Consider the following 17,344-nt stretch of genomic DNA (forward strand, 5'->3'; position numbering starts at 1 on the left):
ACATTGTATTAATTACAAAAATAAGGCTATAATTATTTTCTCCGTGCATGGTTATACTTGATGCTCAATACCTGTTAGTTGCTATTCTCAATCCAGAGGGTTGCAGAACGTTTAATTTTATTTTTCATAAGCAATATAGTTCTTGAATGTATTATGCAGTATACACAGTGTTATCAGCAATCTTTACTGTGTACTTTGCAATAAAAGCATAAGCAGTAGATTTTCATTAGCTTAATTCTAGAGCTTGATCTTACTGTTACCCTTACAACAAAGCCCACTTTCAGCTTTGTCCACATACCTATTCTGGAGATACCTTCACTGAACCTAACCAGATTATTCACAGAATCACAGGCACATTCTCATGTTCCTCAGCTAACATCATCTATGCTATCATGTACCAACAATGCCCAGATGCTTTGTATATTGGACAGACTTCAAACTCTTAGACAAAGAGTTAATGGGCACCAAACAGACATAAAAACACTCCTGATCCACAAACCGGTCAGCCAGCATTTTAATGGAGTGGGCCATTCTGTTAATGACTTAAAAGTCTGCGTTTTACTGAAGAGGAATTTTTACAAGTCTTGAAAGAGAGGCTGCTGAATTCTCTTTTATATACAAATTCGACGCATTAACACGTGGTTTGAACCAGGATGGGAATTTTCTGGGTCACTATAGGGGCTCTTTTGCATACTTGGCTTAATCTAATTCTTGACTCCCCCAGTTTGCTCACCTTGATAATTTTTTTCTGATTTGTCCTCCTTGATTACTATTTTTGGTTCTCTGTGCCTTAAATATTGAGTCTGTTCTGGTCTGGCTATGGTCTGAAGAAGTGGGTCTGTCCCACGAAAGCTCACCTAATAAATTATTCCGTTAGTCTTTAAAGTGCTACTTGACTGCTTTTTTGTTTTGATAGTATACTAACTAGCCTGACTTTCTCTCTGTTACTATTCAAACTGCAATGTGAAAGTAGTAGACAATATTTTACAATAATGAAAAACTGGTTGCAGTATCTGAGCTGGTACCATAAAGATAAATGAAAGGATATTTCAAGCACAGCCGAAACTGGATATAAAACATTGGTGGGTTGTGCTTACTTAAAGTGAGGCTGAAGAAATGTTGAACTGTCTAAAGACAAAGAGAGGTTATTTCTTTTTTGGGGGGCTTAGAAGAGGGTTTTGTGAGGCAGCTGGCTGTTTTTTGTGTGCATGACTCATGTAACAAACTGTTCCCTAGAAGAACAGGGCTTTTACCTTTGCATACTTTTATATAACGTGTTCCCTTATTTTTTACTCATTAATACTTATTTATACACACAAGCACTCCACTACAAAGCTGTACAAAGAGAATTTTGGATGCTGCGTATTTGTTGTGTGAATTTCCCCGCGGTTTATACTACTGAACTTACACATACAAATGCCACCCAACGTCATTTATCCTAGATCACTGCATTTTATATCAAAGTTATTGGAAAATTAACTAAATTTTGGAACCGTGGCCAAGTGCCTCCCAAATACTGTACTCCTGATCGCCTTTAGCATGCCACTGTCTGTAAAACTCTAGCACGCTAACGCGCTTGTCACATGGACATGTTTGTACCTGAGGGTTTGTTTTCCATTTTTTCGGAACCATCCCCCTACCCCGCCTCCAGGTGTCAATCTGATCCCCCAGCCCCTGGCAAGTTCCTGCTTAACTAAGTCCTGTGAAAGTTTCACCCTTTCCGGGCCTCCCTCCTCCAAGGGTAACACAAAGAAAGCAATGTAAACTCTTCTGCCCCTGCTGGGTTCAGTCCCGTGCGGGACTCTGCAGTGTTCCAGGAAAGCACACCCTTCCAACCTCACCAGTAACTTAGCTGCTGCCAGCCAACAAAGGCAAATTGGCTCCTGCCAGCCCTATTTTTCCTCAGCCAGGCTCTGACAGACTGCTGTCTTTCATCACTCCAGGCTCCCGGCTGCCCGCTCTCCCACAGCAATGGCTGGAGATCTGCTCTGCTTTCTGGCCAGGGTCAAGCTGAGGTGGGTTCTCTTATTTTAGCACCTCCCTCAAAGCTTGCTATTTGCTTCAGGCAAGGCAGTTTCACACCCCTACAGCCCCCCATAAAAGCAGCCATTTTTTTATGACGTGTGTGGGGTTTGCACACCATGTCTTACACCCCGCTCTAGGTGAACACCTGTAGAGATATTCTACCATATCCACATATGTGGTATGATGTACGTTTTGTCTGCAAAGATTTGTCCTGATGTTACCTGCTATTAAATTTCCCTGGTTCTTCTTCTCTCGCATGGTGAAAACCCAGGCTCAATTCTGCATCTATCCCAAGGCCACAATAATTGTTCATTTGTACAATCTGAAAAACAAAACAAAAATGGCATCCTGTGGTGGTACCCCCATGAGACTGGAACGTACCGAGTTACAGTACATAAACAATCTTAGCTCCAACTAGCAATACCATCTGAAAACCATGTGACTATGACTGAGAAATTGTGTTTGTAGTCCCAGATCAAATCAATCTTTAAAGATTTTTTTTTCCAGATTTCCCTTCTCGGTATCATTCTAGGGGAGAACTTGGCATCCTGTTTGTGCGTGGAAGGAAGTATTAAACAGTATCACCATCATGGCTGTTACCCATAGGTTTTACCACCATGCTAAGAGGGCTGCTTTCATTCATCCTGAAAGATGTTCTAACCACACCAGACCTGAAGACAGAATAAGGGAATGCCATCGTTTTGATGTCTGGGTCCAGAGCAATTCCTGTGGTGTGAACCTGATGCTTCTATTGTTAAATCCTCCCCAGGGTGTAAGTGTCACCTGCAGCATTTTTTCTCCTGATGTGTAATTCTCTCTCTCTCTCTCTCTCACACACACACACACACACACACACACACACACACAAACACACACACACACACACAGAGAGAGAGAGAGAATGAATCTCTCTTTCTCGGTTGCTCTTTGCTTTCCAGTTTCGGCCAGGACAAATTTAGCTTTAGCTCTTTGCCTTCCAACACAGACAGGACAAAATCTACCCTGGCAATGCACTTCTGTGGCCAGAGCAGTAAATGTCATGACTTAGCCTGATTCTGCTTAACGTCACAAGTCTTGTATTGAACCTGGGGTTTCCCGCAACTGAACTACAGGGACAGAACCTCTGTTTTTTTGAATATATCTGCAAGTTTTCTCCTTTATATTATCTGTGTCTTGTTTTGTCTTAAAGCAGAACCAGACTGTAAACAACAAATCCCAGGGTTACATCTGCAAATGATGCTCCTCCTCTCCCACACAAGGAGATCTGATGTCACGTGAGCCTGTCAAGCCAGGTTTGCACTTAAAAGATACCCTATGCAAACAGGGAAAGAAATAAGGAAAACTTAAAATTTTGCCAAACCTCACCGTAGTGATGTCTAGCAGAAATTCAACAACCAACTTTCTGGATTATTTAAGTAAGTAGAAGGATTCCAATTCCAATCTAGTGGTCAGAAATGAAGCTTTGATCTTCCTCCAAAGAGCTTTTCTCAGCTGAACCTATTGTCACCTGATGTGGGAACACATTCCTTACCAATTTCAGAAAGCAGATATGACTACCGTTAACTGAACACTTGCAATGAGTTACTGTCCTAGTCAGACATGCGTTGTGCCAGAGAAATAATTAATATATGAAGTGTTCATAAAATCTATTGTGTAACTAATCGCTTACTTCAAACGTTTTAGAACTGTACTCAAGGAACAATGTCAGGTTTACCTTTATCACACTCAGGTTTAGTGAACGGGCTGAGCCACAGAGAATTATTGCAGGAAGAAGAACACAAAGGAGTGCTGAAAAAAAGACCAATCACAAGCAGCTGTGGTGTCCTAGAAGTTCATTCATCTTTTAGTAAAACCATGACTTTTCGAAAACAAAATGGTGAAATACCTTTGGAGGTTCAGGTTCCACAATACCATTCTCTGCGCTTTCAACAGTCTCCTGAGCATCTAGAAGGATGGTCCAACGGTCCATAAGTACGTCATCAGCTTCATCTACAGATACCAGAATGGAGTAGGGATCTTCCCCGCTATAACCAGCTCCCCAGCGAAGCACCCTCCCTAAATCATTTCCTGGACAAGGAAACAGCAAACTGTTAACTTGGTTAATCACCCATTGACAGTGTGAAAGATAAATTCCTTGTAATTCATAGAATCATAGACTCCTAAGGCTGGAAGAGACTTTAGGAGGTCACCTACTCCAGCCCTCTGCCCAAAGCAGGATCCACCCCAACTAACTCATCCCAGCCAGGAGTTTGCCAAGCCAGGACTTAAAAACCTTTAGGTATGGAAGTTCCACCACCTCTCTAGATAACGCATTCCAGTGCTTCACCACACTCCTGAAGAGATTGTTTTTTTCCCTAATAGCCAACCTATACCTCTTCCTTGTTCTGCCATCCGTCACTACTGAGAACAGCTTCTCTCCATCCTCTTTAGAGCCGCCCTTCAGGAAGCTGAAGGCTGCTATCAAATCTCACCTCTCTCTTCTGCAAACTATATAAGCCCAAGTCCCTCAGCCTCTCCTCATAGGTCACATGCTCCAGACCCTTAATCATTTTTGTTGCCCTCCACTGAACTCACTCCAATGCATCCACCTACTTTCTAGACCAGTGCCAAGTAGAGGGAAATAATAACTTCTCTAGATCTGCTGGAAATGCTTCTCCTAATGCACCCCAATATGCCATTAGCCTTCTTGGCTACAAGAGCACACTGTTGACTCATATCCAGCCTCTCATCCACTGTAATCCCCAGGTGCTTTTCTGCTGCACTGCTACTTAGCCAGCCTGTAACAATGTTTGGGATCCTTCCATCCCAGGTGCAGGACTCTGCACTTGTCCTTGTTGAACCTCATCAGATTTCTTTTGGCCCAATCCTCCAATTTGTCTAGATCACTCTGGACCCTATCCCTACCTTCCAATATAGCTACCTCTCCTGCTAGCTCAGTGTCATTTGCAAATTTGCTGAGGGTGCAATCTATCCCCTCATCCAGGTCATTAATAAAAATGTTGAACAATACCAGCCCTAGAACTGATCTTTGGCGCACTCCACTTGAAACTTACCGCCAACTGGACATAGAGCCATTGATCACTGCCTGTTGGACCCATCCTTCAAGCCAGCTTTCTACCCATCTTACAGTCCATGTATCCACTCCATAATTTCTCAGCTTATGGGCAAGAACATTGTGGGAGACTGTATCAAGAGTTTTGCTGAAGTCAAGGTATATCACATCCACTGACTTCCCCACATCCACAGAGCCTGTTACCTCACCGTGGAAGCTAATCAGATTGGCCAGGCGTGACTTGCCTTTGGTAAATTCATGTTGACTATTCCTGATCAATTTTCCCTCTTCCAAGTGCTCCCAAATGGATTCCTTGAGGATCTCCTACATGATTTTTCCAGGGACTGAGGTAAGGCTGACTGGTCTACAGTTCCCTGGATTGTCGTCCTTTCCTTTCTTAAAGATGGGCACTACATTTGCCTTTCTCCAGTCATCCGGGATCTCTCCCGATCTCCAAGAGTCTTTGAAGACAACAGCCAAAGGATTGGCAATGACATCTGCCAATTCCCTCAGTACCCTTGGATGCATTAATTCTGGACAAATGGATTTGTGCGCGTCTAGATTTTCTGAGTAGCTCTTAACCTGTTCTTTCCCCACCGAGGGCTGCCCACCCCCTTCCCAGACTGCACTGCCTAGTGCCATAGTCTGGGAGCTGACCCTGTCTGTGAACACTGAGGCAAAAAAAGCATTGAGTAATTCGGCCTTTCCTACATCAGCTGCCACCAGGTTACCTCCCTCATCCAGTAATGGCACCAGCCCACCTTAAAACCCTCTTATTGTTAACATGCCTGTAGAAACACTTCTTGCTGTCCTTCATATTCCTTGCTATCTGAAGTTCTAATTGTACTTTCACTTCCCTGATTACGCACCCCCCGGCATTCTCCAGCTCTATATTTATACTCCTCCTTAGTCATCTGTCCAACCACTTCTTTACGCACCCCATCCCTTTTGAGTTTAAGGGATGGGAGCATTCTAAGAAACCTGCTGGAGCAGGAAGGGTGGGTTGAGCCTTGCACCTGGCACTGGGAAGGCGAACCTCAGAAGATGGGGAACTCCCCAGCTGCCAGCAATTGTCAGGTCTGTTTCCATCCCCATGCTGCAGGCAGGCTGATGTACCAACTCTGTGGACTGTAGCACATGGGAGAAAGTGCTGGCTACATGATTTTCACGCATTCATGAATTCAGTTCCCAGCTGTGCTTTTGTTAACACAGCTATGAACAGGCATTCCAGGAAAAATCTTCCACAGCCAGATAAATACATCGTCATGCGATATAGCCTTCTCACTGTGAATATATGACATGAGGGTAACTAGTGGTGTTCCCCAGGGGTCAGTCCTAGGACCGATCCTGTTCAACTTGTTCATCAATGATCTAGAAAATGAGGTAAGCAGTGAGGTGGCAAAGTTTGCAGATGACACCAAGTTGTTCAGGACAGTCAAAACCAAAAGGGATTGTGAAGAACTACAAAAAGATCTCAGCAAACTGAGTGATTGGGCAGCAAAATGGCAAATGAAATTTAATGTGGGTAAGTGTAAGGTAATGCATGTTGGAAAAAATAACCCAAATTACACGTACTACATGATGGGGTCAAATTTAGCTACGACAGATCAGGAAAGGGATCTTGGAGTTATAGTGGATAGTTCTCTGAAGACATCCACGCAGTGTGCAGCGGCAGTTAGTAAGGCAAATAGGATGTTAGGAATTATTAAAAAAGGGATCGATAATAAGACAAAAGATATCATACTTCCCCTATATAAAACTATGGTACGCCCACATCTCGAGTACTGCGTGCAGATGTGGTCTCCTCACCTCAAAAAAGATATATTGGCATTAGAAAAGGTTCAGAAAAGGGCGACTAAGATGATTAGGGGCTTGGAAAGGGTCCCATATGGGGAGAGGCTAGAGAGACTGGGACTTTTCAGTTTGGAAAAGAGGCAATTGAGGGGCGATATGATAGAGGTATATAAAATCATGAATGGTGTGGAGAAAGTAAATATAGAAAAATTATTTACCTTTTCCCATAATACAAGAACTAGGGGACACCAAATGAAATTGATGGGTAGTAGGTTCAAAACTAATAAAAGGAAATTTTTCTTCACACAGCGCACAGTCAACCTGTGGAACTCCTTGCCCGAGGAGGCTGTGAAGGCCAGGACTCTATTAGGGTTTAAAAAAGAGCTTGATAAATTTTTGCAGGTTAGGTCCATAAATGGCTATTAGCCAGGGATAAAGTATGGTGCCCCTAGCCTTCAGAACAAGGGCAGGAGATGGATGGCAGGAGATAAATCACTTGATCATTGTCTTCTGTTCTCCTTCTCTGGGGCACCTGGCATTGGCCACCGTCGGCAGATGGGATGCTGGGCTGGATGGACCTTTGGTCTGACCCAGTATGGCCATTCTTATGTTCTATGTTCTTATGAAACCACGTGTCCTTGCACGTGGATACAAACAGGAATGAATGACCATGTTGCAAGGCACTGATCTAAAACAACTCAACAAAATGAAGCGAATTCATAAAGGACTCAGAGGACAAAACACAGGTTATGTCCTGGAGATGACACGTCACCTGAGCTGCGAAAGTATCCCTTTCCCATACCTCCCAGATGGGTGAAAAAAGCTTAGATCTATCTTTTACTTCCTCAGGTTGTTCGTTACTCCATATTTCAGTTCTTAATTACCTTCATCGTGCAACAGGCTGAAGAGCAGTAGTTTTCTTAAGGATCCTGTCAACTCATGCCAAGCTGATAAGCCAAAGAACAAGCATGGAAAAAATAAGAGCTCATCGCCTCCGTCTGATACACTGTCTGAATGCTCCGGGAGGATTAGCTAATTCTACACTCTCAATTTCCTATTTCCAATTTCTCACTTTAAGTTTACATTGATGCTAATGAATTACCCCCCTCAACCAATGCTTCTGCCAGGGATCAAGAGACTTCATTACAAGCTAACTAGTCTCAATGCATTTTCAGCATCACAGGCTCAATATCAAATTAATCACATTTCCATCTTTCGCACCGTTCTTCAAAGAGAAACGGCCGAGCTGGCTTTTATATTCAAATTTGGCACATTAACACATGGTTTAAACTGGGATGGGAACTTTCTGAGTCACTATTGGGGCTCGTCTGCATACCTGGCTTAATCTAATTCTTGACCTCCCCCCCACACCCCTCCACTCTCTGATTTGCTCACCTTGATTATCTTTTTCTGATTTGTCCTCCTTGCTTACTGTCTTTGGTTCTCTGTGCCTTAAATACTGAGTCTGTTCTGGTCTGGCTATGGTCTGAAGAAGTGGATCTGTCCCACGAAAGCTCACCTAATAAACTATTTTGCTAGTCTTTAAAGTGCTTTTTGTTTTGACATTTCCATGTGTTAAGGATGCACAATGGTTTTCATGTCTAAATTTTACTACAGCAGCATCCTGCCTATACCAGTATTCAGGCAGAGAGGCAGCCCCTAAATCAAGGGGGAGCAAGGAGGTCCACAGACTTGCTGGGTCCTTGGGCAAGACTGGGGCCAGCTGCATGCCCCTGGAAGCCTCATGCAGAAGTGGCAGGGCCGGGCTACCCTCCTGCAGCCAGCCCTTCAGAGCAGCCAGAGTGTGCTGCCCCAGGCTCTGATAGTGATTTAAACAGATGGCAGCTTCCTTTTAAACTGCCAGGAGAATCCCAGGGCACACTGCCTCCTCTGGGTCTCTCCCCTGCTGGTGGACCTGATGGGGAGTAACTCCTGGAGATATATTTACTGGTGGAGAGAAATGCTCTGTCCTTTTCTCAGATGTAATTCTACAACAATCCTAACAGCAGGAAGAGAACCAGGCAGTCACCGGGGTAAAGCAGGCAAAGGGCAGCAGGAGTAGGACGAGTCACTCATTGGAGGGAGGGCTGCATAGAGAGCAGAACTGGGCCCTAACCTAGGTCAGGAAGCAAGAGGACAGTAGCAGCAAGAGAAGGAGAGACTGGCTGACACTCACCACTAGTGGCTAGACAAGGTAAAGAGGAGCCGGTCAGAGAGAAAACAGATCCCTCTATTCCAGCGGTTTTCGACCGGCGTGCCGTGACACACTGGTGTGCCGTGAGAAATGACCCACTGTGCCGTGAAAGTTGGTCAGTTTCCCCTCGCTGCGGCTCGAGGGTCAGGGTGGGGAAATTGATGACTCCACACCAGCGGGGGCTCAAGCCGCAAGGCTTCCCGAGTCCTAGTTGGAGCAGGGTTGGTCAATTTCCCCACGGGGTGGCTGTTTGCAGAGCCAATGTGAGGGGAAATGCCAACGCCACAGGAGGAATGCTGCTTCCTGGCACAGAAGAGCGGGTTGGAAGCCTGTCCCCACTCCTGGCTGTGGCAAGGGGCGGGAGGCAGGGCCAAAGACTGTTGTAGCTGGGCCATGGTTTAAATGCCATATCCTGGCTCCAAAGGGCTGGTGGGAAGAGGAGCCAGCTTTCTGGAGCCACTCCCCCACCTGCGAGTAATTGAGTAGCTGCTGAAATTTTCAGTAGTTACTCATTCACTCAACATCCCCAGCATGGCGCTGGGCAGGCTCTGAAACGTGTCTGTGCTCGCTGTCTAAGACAGCATTTTCTGTGGCGGATTCGAAACATTAATGCATTTGATCGTTGCATCGCTGGTTGTCTGCGCTACTATGTTGCCAACCTCGCTAGTAAGACTGTGACCACAGTAAATGTAAGCAAATGTGACATTTACGAGCAATCGATTCAGCTGAAAAAAGCAGGTGTGCTGTGGAACTGTTTTCCTCACTGAAGTGTGCTGCCCTACTGCACTGGGCAAAGCAACAGACGGGCTGCTGCTCTGGTAAAGCTCTGAAGCAGCTCATGCGTCTCGGGAAACCCGCATACAAACAGCAAGATGAGCAGATGTATCTGGACAGGGGTCCCTGCAAGCTGAGCACTTGAGCAGCCGCAGGAGAGATTCAGGTGCCAGGCAGCTGATTAGCAGAGTGCCCACGGCCAGCAAAGTGTGTTTCCACTGACAATGCACATCCGCACATGCCTTGGCGCACATAAAATTTATTCCACACACGGATGGAAAAAATCAAAGGGAACACTGGTAGCAGGTGCCACGTCACTGGAAAAACATCACACGAAACAAAAAACTACCAACTTTGGAGCATGCTTAATAACTTCCCATCCCCATTCCTCACACCCCCACTTCCATTCTGTTACTTCTCACCTGTTCCTAAAGGTAAGATGGCTACAGAGGGCTCTGAACAGACGAGTTTGTGTCTGATCTCCTCCAGCGCTCCAAGAACCCAGCCAACTGTGCCGTCACCACCACACACCAGCACTCGGAAACAGGGAACTTGAGAGAATGTATGAAATCTTTATTTGAAAACAGAAGCATAAGAAAGATTACTACAATGGGAGGCAGACAATTAATTAGGAAACCCCCCTCCCTGCAACGTTCTCTTTAATATAACACAGTGGAGTCCTTGGAAATTATTGCTTTTTCCTTCCATCACCTTCTAATTTCAATTCAGCAAAGCTGATACAATAAAACTTGGAACTATCAGAAGAGTTTTCTGCCTGACAAACTTGAAGTTACATTTCTCATTCTGTTTCTCTATATCCAAAGCTGGTAGTTGAGTCCCCACCGCCCAGCAACTAACAAGACACAGGCACAGACACGTCTAATTTCTCAGTAAGGTCTATTTGTGTTTGTATTTACACCTCTGGAATTCTGCTCATTGTTTGGGATTTCGATTTATTTTTAAATGTAAGTTTACACCACCATCGTGCTATTCATGTTTCACGCAGTATTTTGTTAGTGTACATTTCTACAACCCCTGGTATATACTACCAGGGCTGTGAAAACCAGAAGGGACTATTTCTGGACATCTATGGATTTGTAAAAAATTATATTCTAAAGAGGCATATCATTCATACAACTCAGCCTGACCAATCAAGGAACTTTACAAAGGAGTTTATTGTTGTTCCCATTTTACAGGTGGAAAACTGAGGCTCAAAGACATGAACGTAACAGAAATACTGCAGCCAGCAATAGGTACTCTGGTCATAACACTAGCAGTTGTGACGCAGGAACAAGCCTAAATGAACCACAGAATTTCACAGTCCTGGGAAAGTTCGAAGCAAGTACTGCTTATATTTCTTGACTCTTCACTGGACTGTTGAATCCCTTTGCACTCAGTGAAGGTAAAATAATAAACTTAAACCTTTTCAGAGTTTTATTTCACGGCACTGGGTCAATTTAGGTAGTACAGAAATAAAGAATAATGCAGGAGGATACAAAAGCTGGATATTTTCATTACAATAAACAGGTCATACTCATTGGTAACTAAACTGTGGGGTTTTTTTAACCACTAACACATTGCTTTTGTTTTTCCCATCCCATTGTTTCTTAGCTCTTAGAAATAGAGTTTCCACTCGTGAATAAGCAGCTCCTATTAAATTTCTGCAGCTGTAGACAAATTCCAAGAGTAAAAACAAGAGACATGTATTCCACTCTCCTATTACCAGACATGAAGAATGGCTGGAGATAGCGGTAAAAATTACCACCTCACAGCAGTGCTGCTCAAACCCCTCTCTTGCCTCCTTTCCTTCCCTACCAACAGCGTTAACCATCAGTAGGTATTTGTATTATGATGCTGAAAATAAGCTCCCATCAGGGCTTGGACTTTACAGTGCTAAGACCCTGACAAACCCATCAGAAACAATTCTGTCCTCTACTCTTTGTGAAACTTGAACTGTGTTAAATCTGCTTTTTAAAACACGGACCAAAATTTCTAAGAGCGTCCCTGAGCGTCCCTCTCATACAAGCAACAGAGGAGTAAATACAACATGTTGGAGGAAAAGTGAGCTTGTGTGTGTGTGTGTGTGTGTGTGTGTGTGTGTGTGTGTGTGTGTGTGTGTGTGTGTGTGTGTGTGTGTGTGTGTGTGTGTGTGTGTGTGTTAGAGACAGAGACACAGACAGACAGAGATCCAGCAAGCAACAGTAAACTACTCTTCTTGGCAATACTGTTCCTTTAACTAAACAGCAATTACAATAAAGATTTACCCAGGCACTGGTCCTCCATTAGTGAGTTCAAAGACCTGATGAGGATTTAGTAGTTTTCTAAAGCTGTACAGTAGATCTCGGCCTTTCAGACCTCCGCTTTTGGGATTCACAAACACGAGTAGTGGACAGCAGGTCTGTGGCAGCTTGGAATGCTAGAAGATGCAAAGAGGTGTTGGAAGAAATGCGTACATGGTGGATTATTACAGTATTCCAAGAATACCCACTCTCAACCCTTTAGTAAAATAAATACCCACAATCCACGTGTAATCCTGTAGCTTGGACGCATCTTTGATTTTGCTTTTTTAAAAAGGGATGAAGTAGAGTTAGCTTGGCCATGTGGTAAATGTGAAGACATTACCCGAGACAACATGGAATCGTAAGGTTGGAAGAGACCTCATCGAGTGCAACCCCCAGCTAAAAGCACAGAAAATGTGACTCTCACAGTCTTGTGTGGGATTTTCTCCCCTTTATCCTGACTTAGGCATGATGTTTGAAAAGTGAAATTTGCAGAGGGATTTTGTGTTGGCTGGTGTTTAGTCAGAAACGTATTGCTCCCCCCACACACATCAAGACAGCTGGAGGAGTGTGATTTACATGCGGTGGCAGTCACCACAAGTTGTTTTATTTCTTAGGGTTAGCGGGCTGTGGTTTCGTGCTGTGACAGACATTTGTTATTCATGCTAATCCCATTTCTGCTGCATATTGGGCATAGCTGTGTCTGCTGGTGGCAGAGTGGAACGCCTTACAGTAAAAGAACACCAAGTGTTCTGTGCTGCAAACATTTCCATTTGTTCTGGTGGGAGCAGTTTTTCTCCTGGAGAAGCAGACCAGAAAAATCATATCTGCAATCAAAGTGGGAATTTACACACGTATTCTCCGCAGCAGCTCTGTAGGAAAGGCATTGGGTGTCCCAGGGTTTGGACACCTCTTACCTGGTCTCTGGGTCCAGATAAGAGGCGTAGTCTTAGCATAGTGTAACTTGCACGTTTTTCTTTCTACTTACAGGTCAACACCACCAAGGCCTGGCAAGAGGCTGTGGAGAGATGCGTATATATTTATGCAATGTTGCAATGGGACTGAAGCAAGAATGGGGCCATCTGCAATTATTCGGCTACGAGGGACATTATCAGTGCCTCTTATCTCCAGGATGATCCAATTTTAATGGTGAACACATCTGTATAAATATTTACTGACATTTATTGACATAGCACAATATCTTCACGCCAAACCGGCTGCTATGCAACTTATTTCCTTGCTCAGGATCACACTCCCACATACAATTCCTTGCCTGTTCTCTAAATTTGTTTGTAATATACTGTTTTTTCAATACAACAAAATTACATTAAAAAACTTAGTTCAAGATTTTAGTTTGCACGCAGGTCTGGCAATTCAAGGGTCAGGAGTCCATGGCACAAGGAACAGTAATTCCATTTAAAGCTACAACTAAATTGGGTGTTTGCTGATATCCCTATTATTAACAACCTTACAGAGCCCACTTAAGAATGGGGCCCCACTGTACTGGGCACTGAACGAGCACATGAGATAGTATTGCCACTACAGGACCAAGGATACCCTGTAAAAACCTGTGTTGGGATGCACTTTGGAGGACTTCTCAGCTGCTCAGTGTTTACTTGAGAAAACAATAAGCATTGAGTATTCACACAGAAACTGATCAACTTTCCCAGTACAAAGAAAAAAATAGACTGAACCAACCATCTGTTGACCAGTTGCTGAGCAGAGATTCTGTCCTCTATCTAAAAAACAAAAACAGCCCCCGAAACAAGGAGTAGAAGGAGGCTCCAGACCATGAAAGCTTATGCCCAAATAAATCTGTTAGTCTTTAAGGTGCCAGAGGACTCCTCGTTGATTTGACTGAAACAGACGAACACGGCTACTCCTCTGAGATCTGTCTCTTCCATCTGCCCTCACTACTTTTACCTAAGAAAAAGGAACCCTAGATGTAATGGAACACAAGTATTCCATGGCTAAATAGCTGAAAGGCTGCCATAAAAAAAGATAGAGAAAAGCAGTTCTCTCTTACCACAGACAGCAGGACAAGAGGCAGTGGGTTCAAACTACAATATAGAAGACTGAGATTAAATCTGAGAAAAAACTCCCTAACTGTAAGACCAGTAGGCAAGTGGTGCAAAATATCTGGGAAAGTCATGGAAGCTCCTTCCCTGAAAGTTTTCAACAGGGAACTGGATAGCCATCTGTCTTGGATGGTTCAGACATAAGAAACCTTCACTGTGACAGGGGTTGGACTGGATAACCCTGACGGTTTCTTTTAACTCTGTGATGCTCTGCAGCTCTAAAGGTAATTATCCAGAAGCCTGTGGTTTTTGCAGTTGAATTGGGCTCTTGTACTCTCTGGAGGTTTTTACTTATAGGAAGAAATGTGCAAAGGTTACCATGTAAAGGTGATTTCAGTTTAGAATTGTCATTGTCCAGTCATGTCCCAATATTCTAATATTTTGAATAGATCATCAGATGCAGTACAACAAACTTTGTTCTCCAACATGCTATATGATTGTTTACACATTAATTAAAAACCAACATTTTTTCACTTAAATATTATGAAATAAATTTTTTAAAAAACCACAAAATCAGCTATAGGTACATGGCAAAGAAACAATAGGACTGGTCTACCTTGTGTATCTGTCTCTTATAGAAGCAATGAGAACCGCTATAATTAATTTTATATTTAAACTTTAATCAAGACACACCAGGGTAAAATCTATCTCAGCCAAATTTCCACAAAGAGCTCACAATAGCCGCAAGTGATGTGAATTTTTCTTTCAAAAGGCATCTCAAATGCAGTAAATGAATCATTTTGTTTTTATAGCAAGGAAACAATAAATCTGAAAGAGGGGACCAATTTTTACTGTTTACTTTTGAGCCAACTGGTAACTAGCCTTCATGTTTGGAGATGCTGCAGCTTTCCTAATTATTTTTATCACTATTATTTATTGTTACAACTTTACAAAAACAGAACGCTGCTTTTAGGCCAAAATTGAAAAATTGCCAGTTTCTTCCTTGTTTGGGACCAAATTTTACTCCATTCTCAATTCAGCCAGTTCCTTCCCCTCCTCCAGCAATGACAGAGGAAAAACAAATATGATATATTTTGGTACAGTACTAAAGTTTTATACAAGCAATTCCCACACCTGTGCATGCAGGACTAAAAGATCACACAGAATTGCAAAGAAAAATCTTACTTGTAGTTCGTGATGGTTTATTTTAGGTATGCAATGAGCAATGTAAGCCACTTGCTGTGTTAGCTGGCCTGAGTACCTCAATATTAACTACTAAAGGGTTTTGAGATGTAACTTGTGGGTATGAGCATCTATATAACTTGAGCTACAGAGGGCACCGCTCTAGTGTTCATAGGAACCCTGAGACACAGCTATCCTAGCCAGGTAAACATTTCAGTCCTATAAACTGCTCAGCACTGAACCTATTTCACCTCTGAAAGGCAACAATCAGAAATGACCAACTTTGTGCTTCCATAGCTTTTTCTCTGGAGAAATTTTCCAGGGGATATTGCTCAGGTAAGGCACAAAGGATGGGGCTTGAAAAGATGTTTTTGGTTTTTTTTGGAAGTGGGAAGTTTCAAACCAATGCCTCTGCAGACTGTCCGTGGGTCCATGCCTACACCAAGTTCCTCCTCACAGAGCTCTCTGAAGGCATGCATTTTTGAGGAAAAAATTATCTAAGACAACTTATTCTAATTACTTCTCTTCTACAGATGCAGAGGACTCCAGATTTGCGGCTGGTTAAAGCCCTGTTCCTTTTTCAATGATTACACAATACTCTTTATAGACTTACCCAAAGACATTAATGATTTGTACTGTATTTCAAAAGCAACTTTAAAAAAAGGAACAAGAAGTGCTGTGGCACCTTACAGACTGCCAGATATTTTGGAGCATAAGCTTTCAAGGGCAAAGACCCTCTTCGTCAGAGCCATCTGATGAATTGGGTCTTTGCCCATGAAAGCGGATGCTCCAAAATATCTGTTAGTCTATAAGGTGCCACAGCACTTCTTGTTTTTGAAGATACAGACTAACTAAGCTACCCCTCTGATATGTTACAAAAAGAATTCTCTTAAGCCATTGTTTGTATTACCTTAAGAGAAAAAAAATTCTTACTAACCTGCATAATTTGGAAAATACTGAAATTCTAGAGAAGCTTGAAACTAACATCTTCACAGTGGACATAGTATTTAATTTGCATGCCCTCTGATGGCTGTGCAGTAGGTGATCATGCCAGTATTTTTTTTTCAATTTCAGACCTACTTCAATTATTTAGTATTACAATAACCTCTCTGAATTGCTTTCCTCCCCCTCCTCCAGCCCAACAGCCTCTAGAGTCTGAGAGCTGTTCCACATTAAAACTGTTGTCCAACTATTTATTTGGCAGCATAAGGACGATGACAGACTGCCCTTTTCAACTCCTTTTCTATTTTCTGAGATGACTTGCAGTGTGGATCAGAAAAGTCATTGCTCAATCAACACTTAGCTATACTCACACCGGAGTTCGGGACTTTATGATCAGTACCAATGTCACAAGCAGCCATTCATACACACATGTACATCAGGGACATAAAATGCAGGTTCTTCTTCTATATTGTGATGTTTGCAAAAGCTCAATCTATTTTTGTTCTCCCTTCTTTTCCAATGCCAAACAATTTGCTCTCCTCTCTCTAAGAACAGAACCTGGTTTTCTCTTACAGAATAGGCAACCTAAAGATCTTACCAGAACTTCAGGAATCACGGTGGCAGTCAGCTGTTTGTCATTGACTGTTGTATCTTTAGCTAGCATATATATTCTTTCAGCTTCAGAAAAACAAGAAATTTCAAGTACAACAGCACCTGCAACAAATGTATTTAAGTAAGTCTTTAGCGACAACTAAACTAACTTACTATGAAATTAAGGGAAGGAAAAAAGATTACCATGGAGGCAATTTGTTTTACAGTACTTAAGAAAATATAAGAAAGTTACCCACTGCAATAAATTGGTTACCAATATTGTGAAGATATATTAGTGTTCAATGTAAAAACAGAAGGAAAAACAAAACCAAAACAACCTGGAAATAAGGTTGAGAGAGCGCTAAATTAAGTAGTACTGGGAAAAAATGAAGTGGAGTTACAAAAAACTAGAATATAAAGAGTGCTTAGCTATCTGAGCAGGACTGGGGAAAAAAATCAGCCTAGTGGGAAAAAAATAATCCAGGCAAATCAG

General features: G+C 42.8%; 1 protein-coding gene across 1 annotated transcript in view; it reads right to left on the reverse strand.

The window, feature by feature from the left end:
* Positions 1-17,344, reverse strand: part of DGKQ (diacylglycerol kinase theta) — a 133,831-nt gene that overhangs the window by 17,760 nt on the left and 98,727 nt on the right. The window contains exons 15-19 of the mRNA XM_074994552.1: positions 16,859-16,974; positions 12,104-12,255; positions 10,262-10,410; positions 3,911-4,092; positions 2,247-2,347 (exon numbers count right to left, since the gene is read on the reverse strand). Of these exons, the coding sequence (XP_074850653.1) occupies positions 2,247-2,347; positions 3,911-4,092; positions 10,262-10,410; positions 12,104-12,255; positions 16,859-16,974 (700 nt within the window). The remainder of the gene's footprint in view (positions 1-2,246; positions 2,348-3,910; positions 4,093-10,261; positions 10,411-12,103; positions 12,256-16,858; positions 16,975-17,344) is intronic.

The sequence above is a fragment of the Carettochelys insculpta genome, chromosome 5, assembly GCF_033958435.1.
Source record: "Carettochelys insculpta isolate YL-2023 chromosome 5, ASM3395843v1, whole genome shotgun sequence".
Lineage (NCBI taxonomy): Eukaryota > Metazoa > Chordata > Testudines > Carettochelyidae > Carettochelys > Carettochelys insculpta.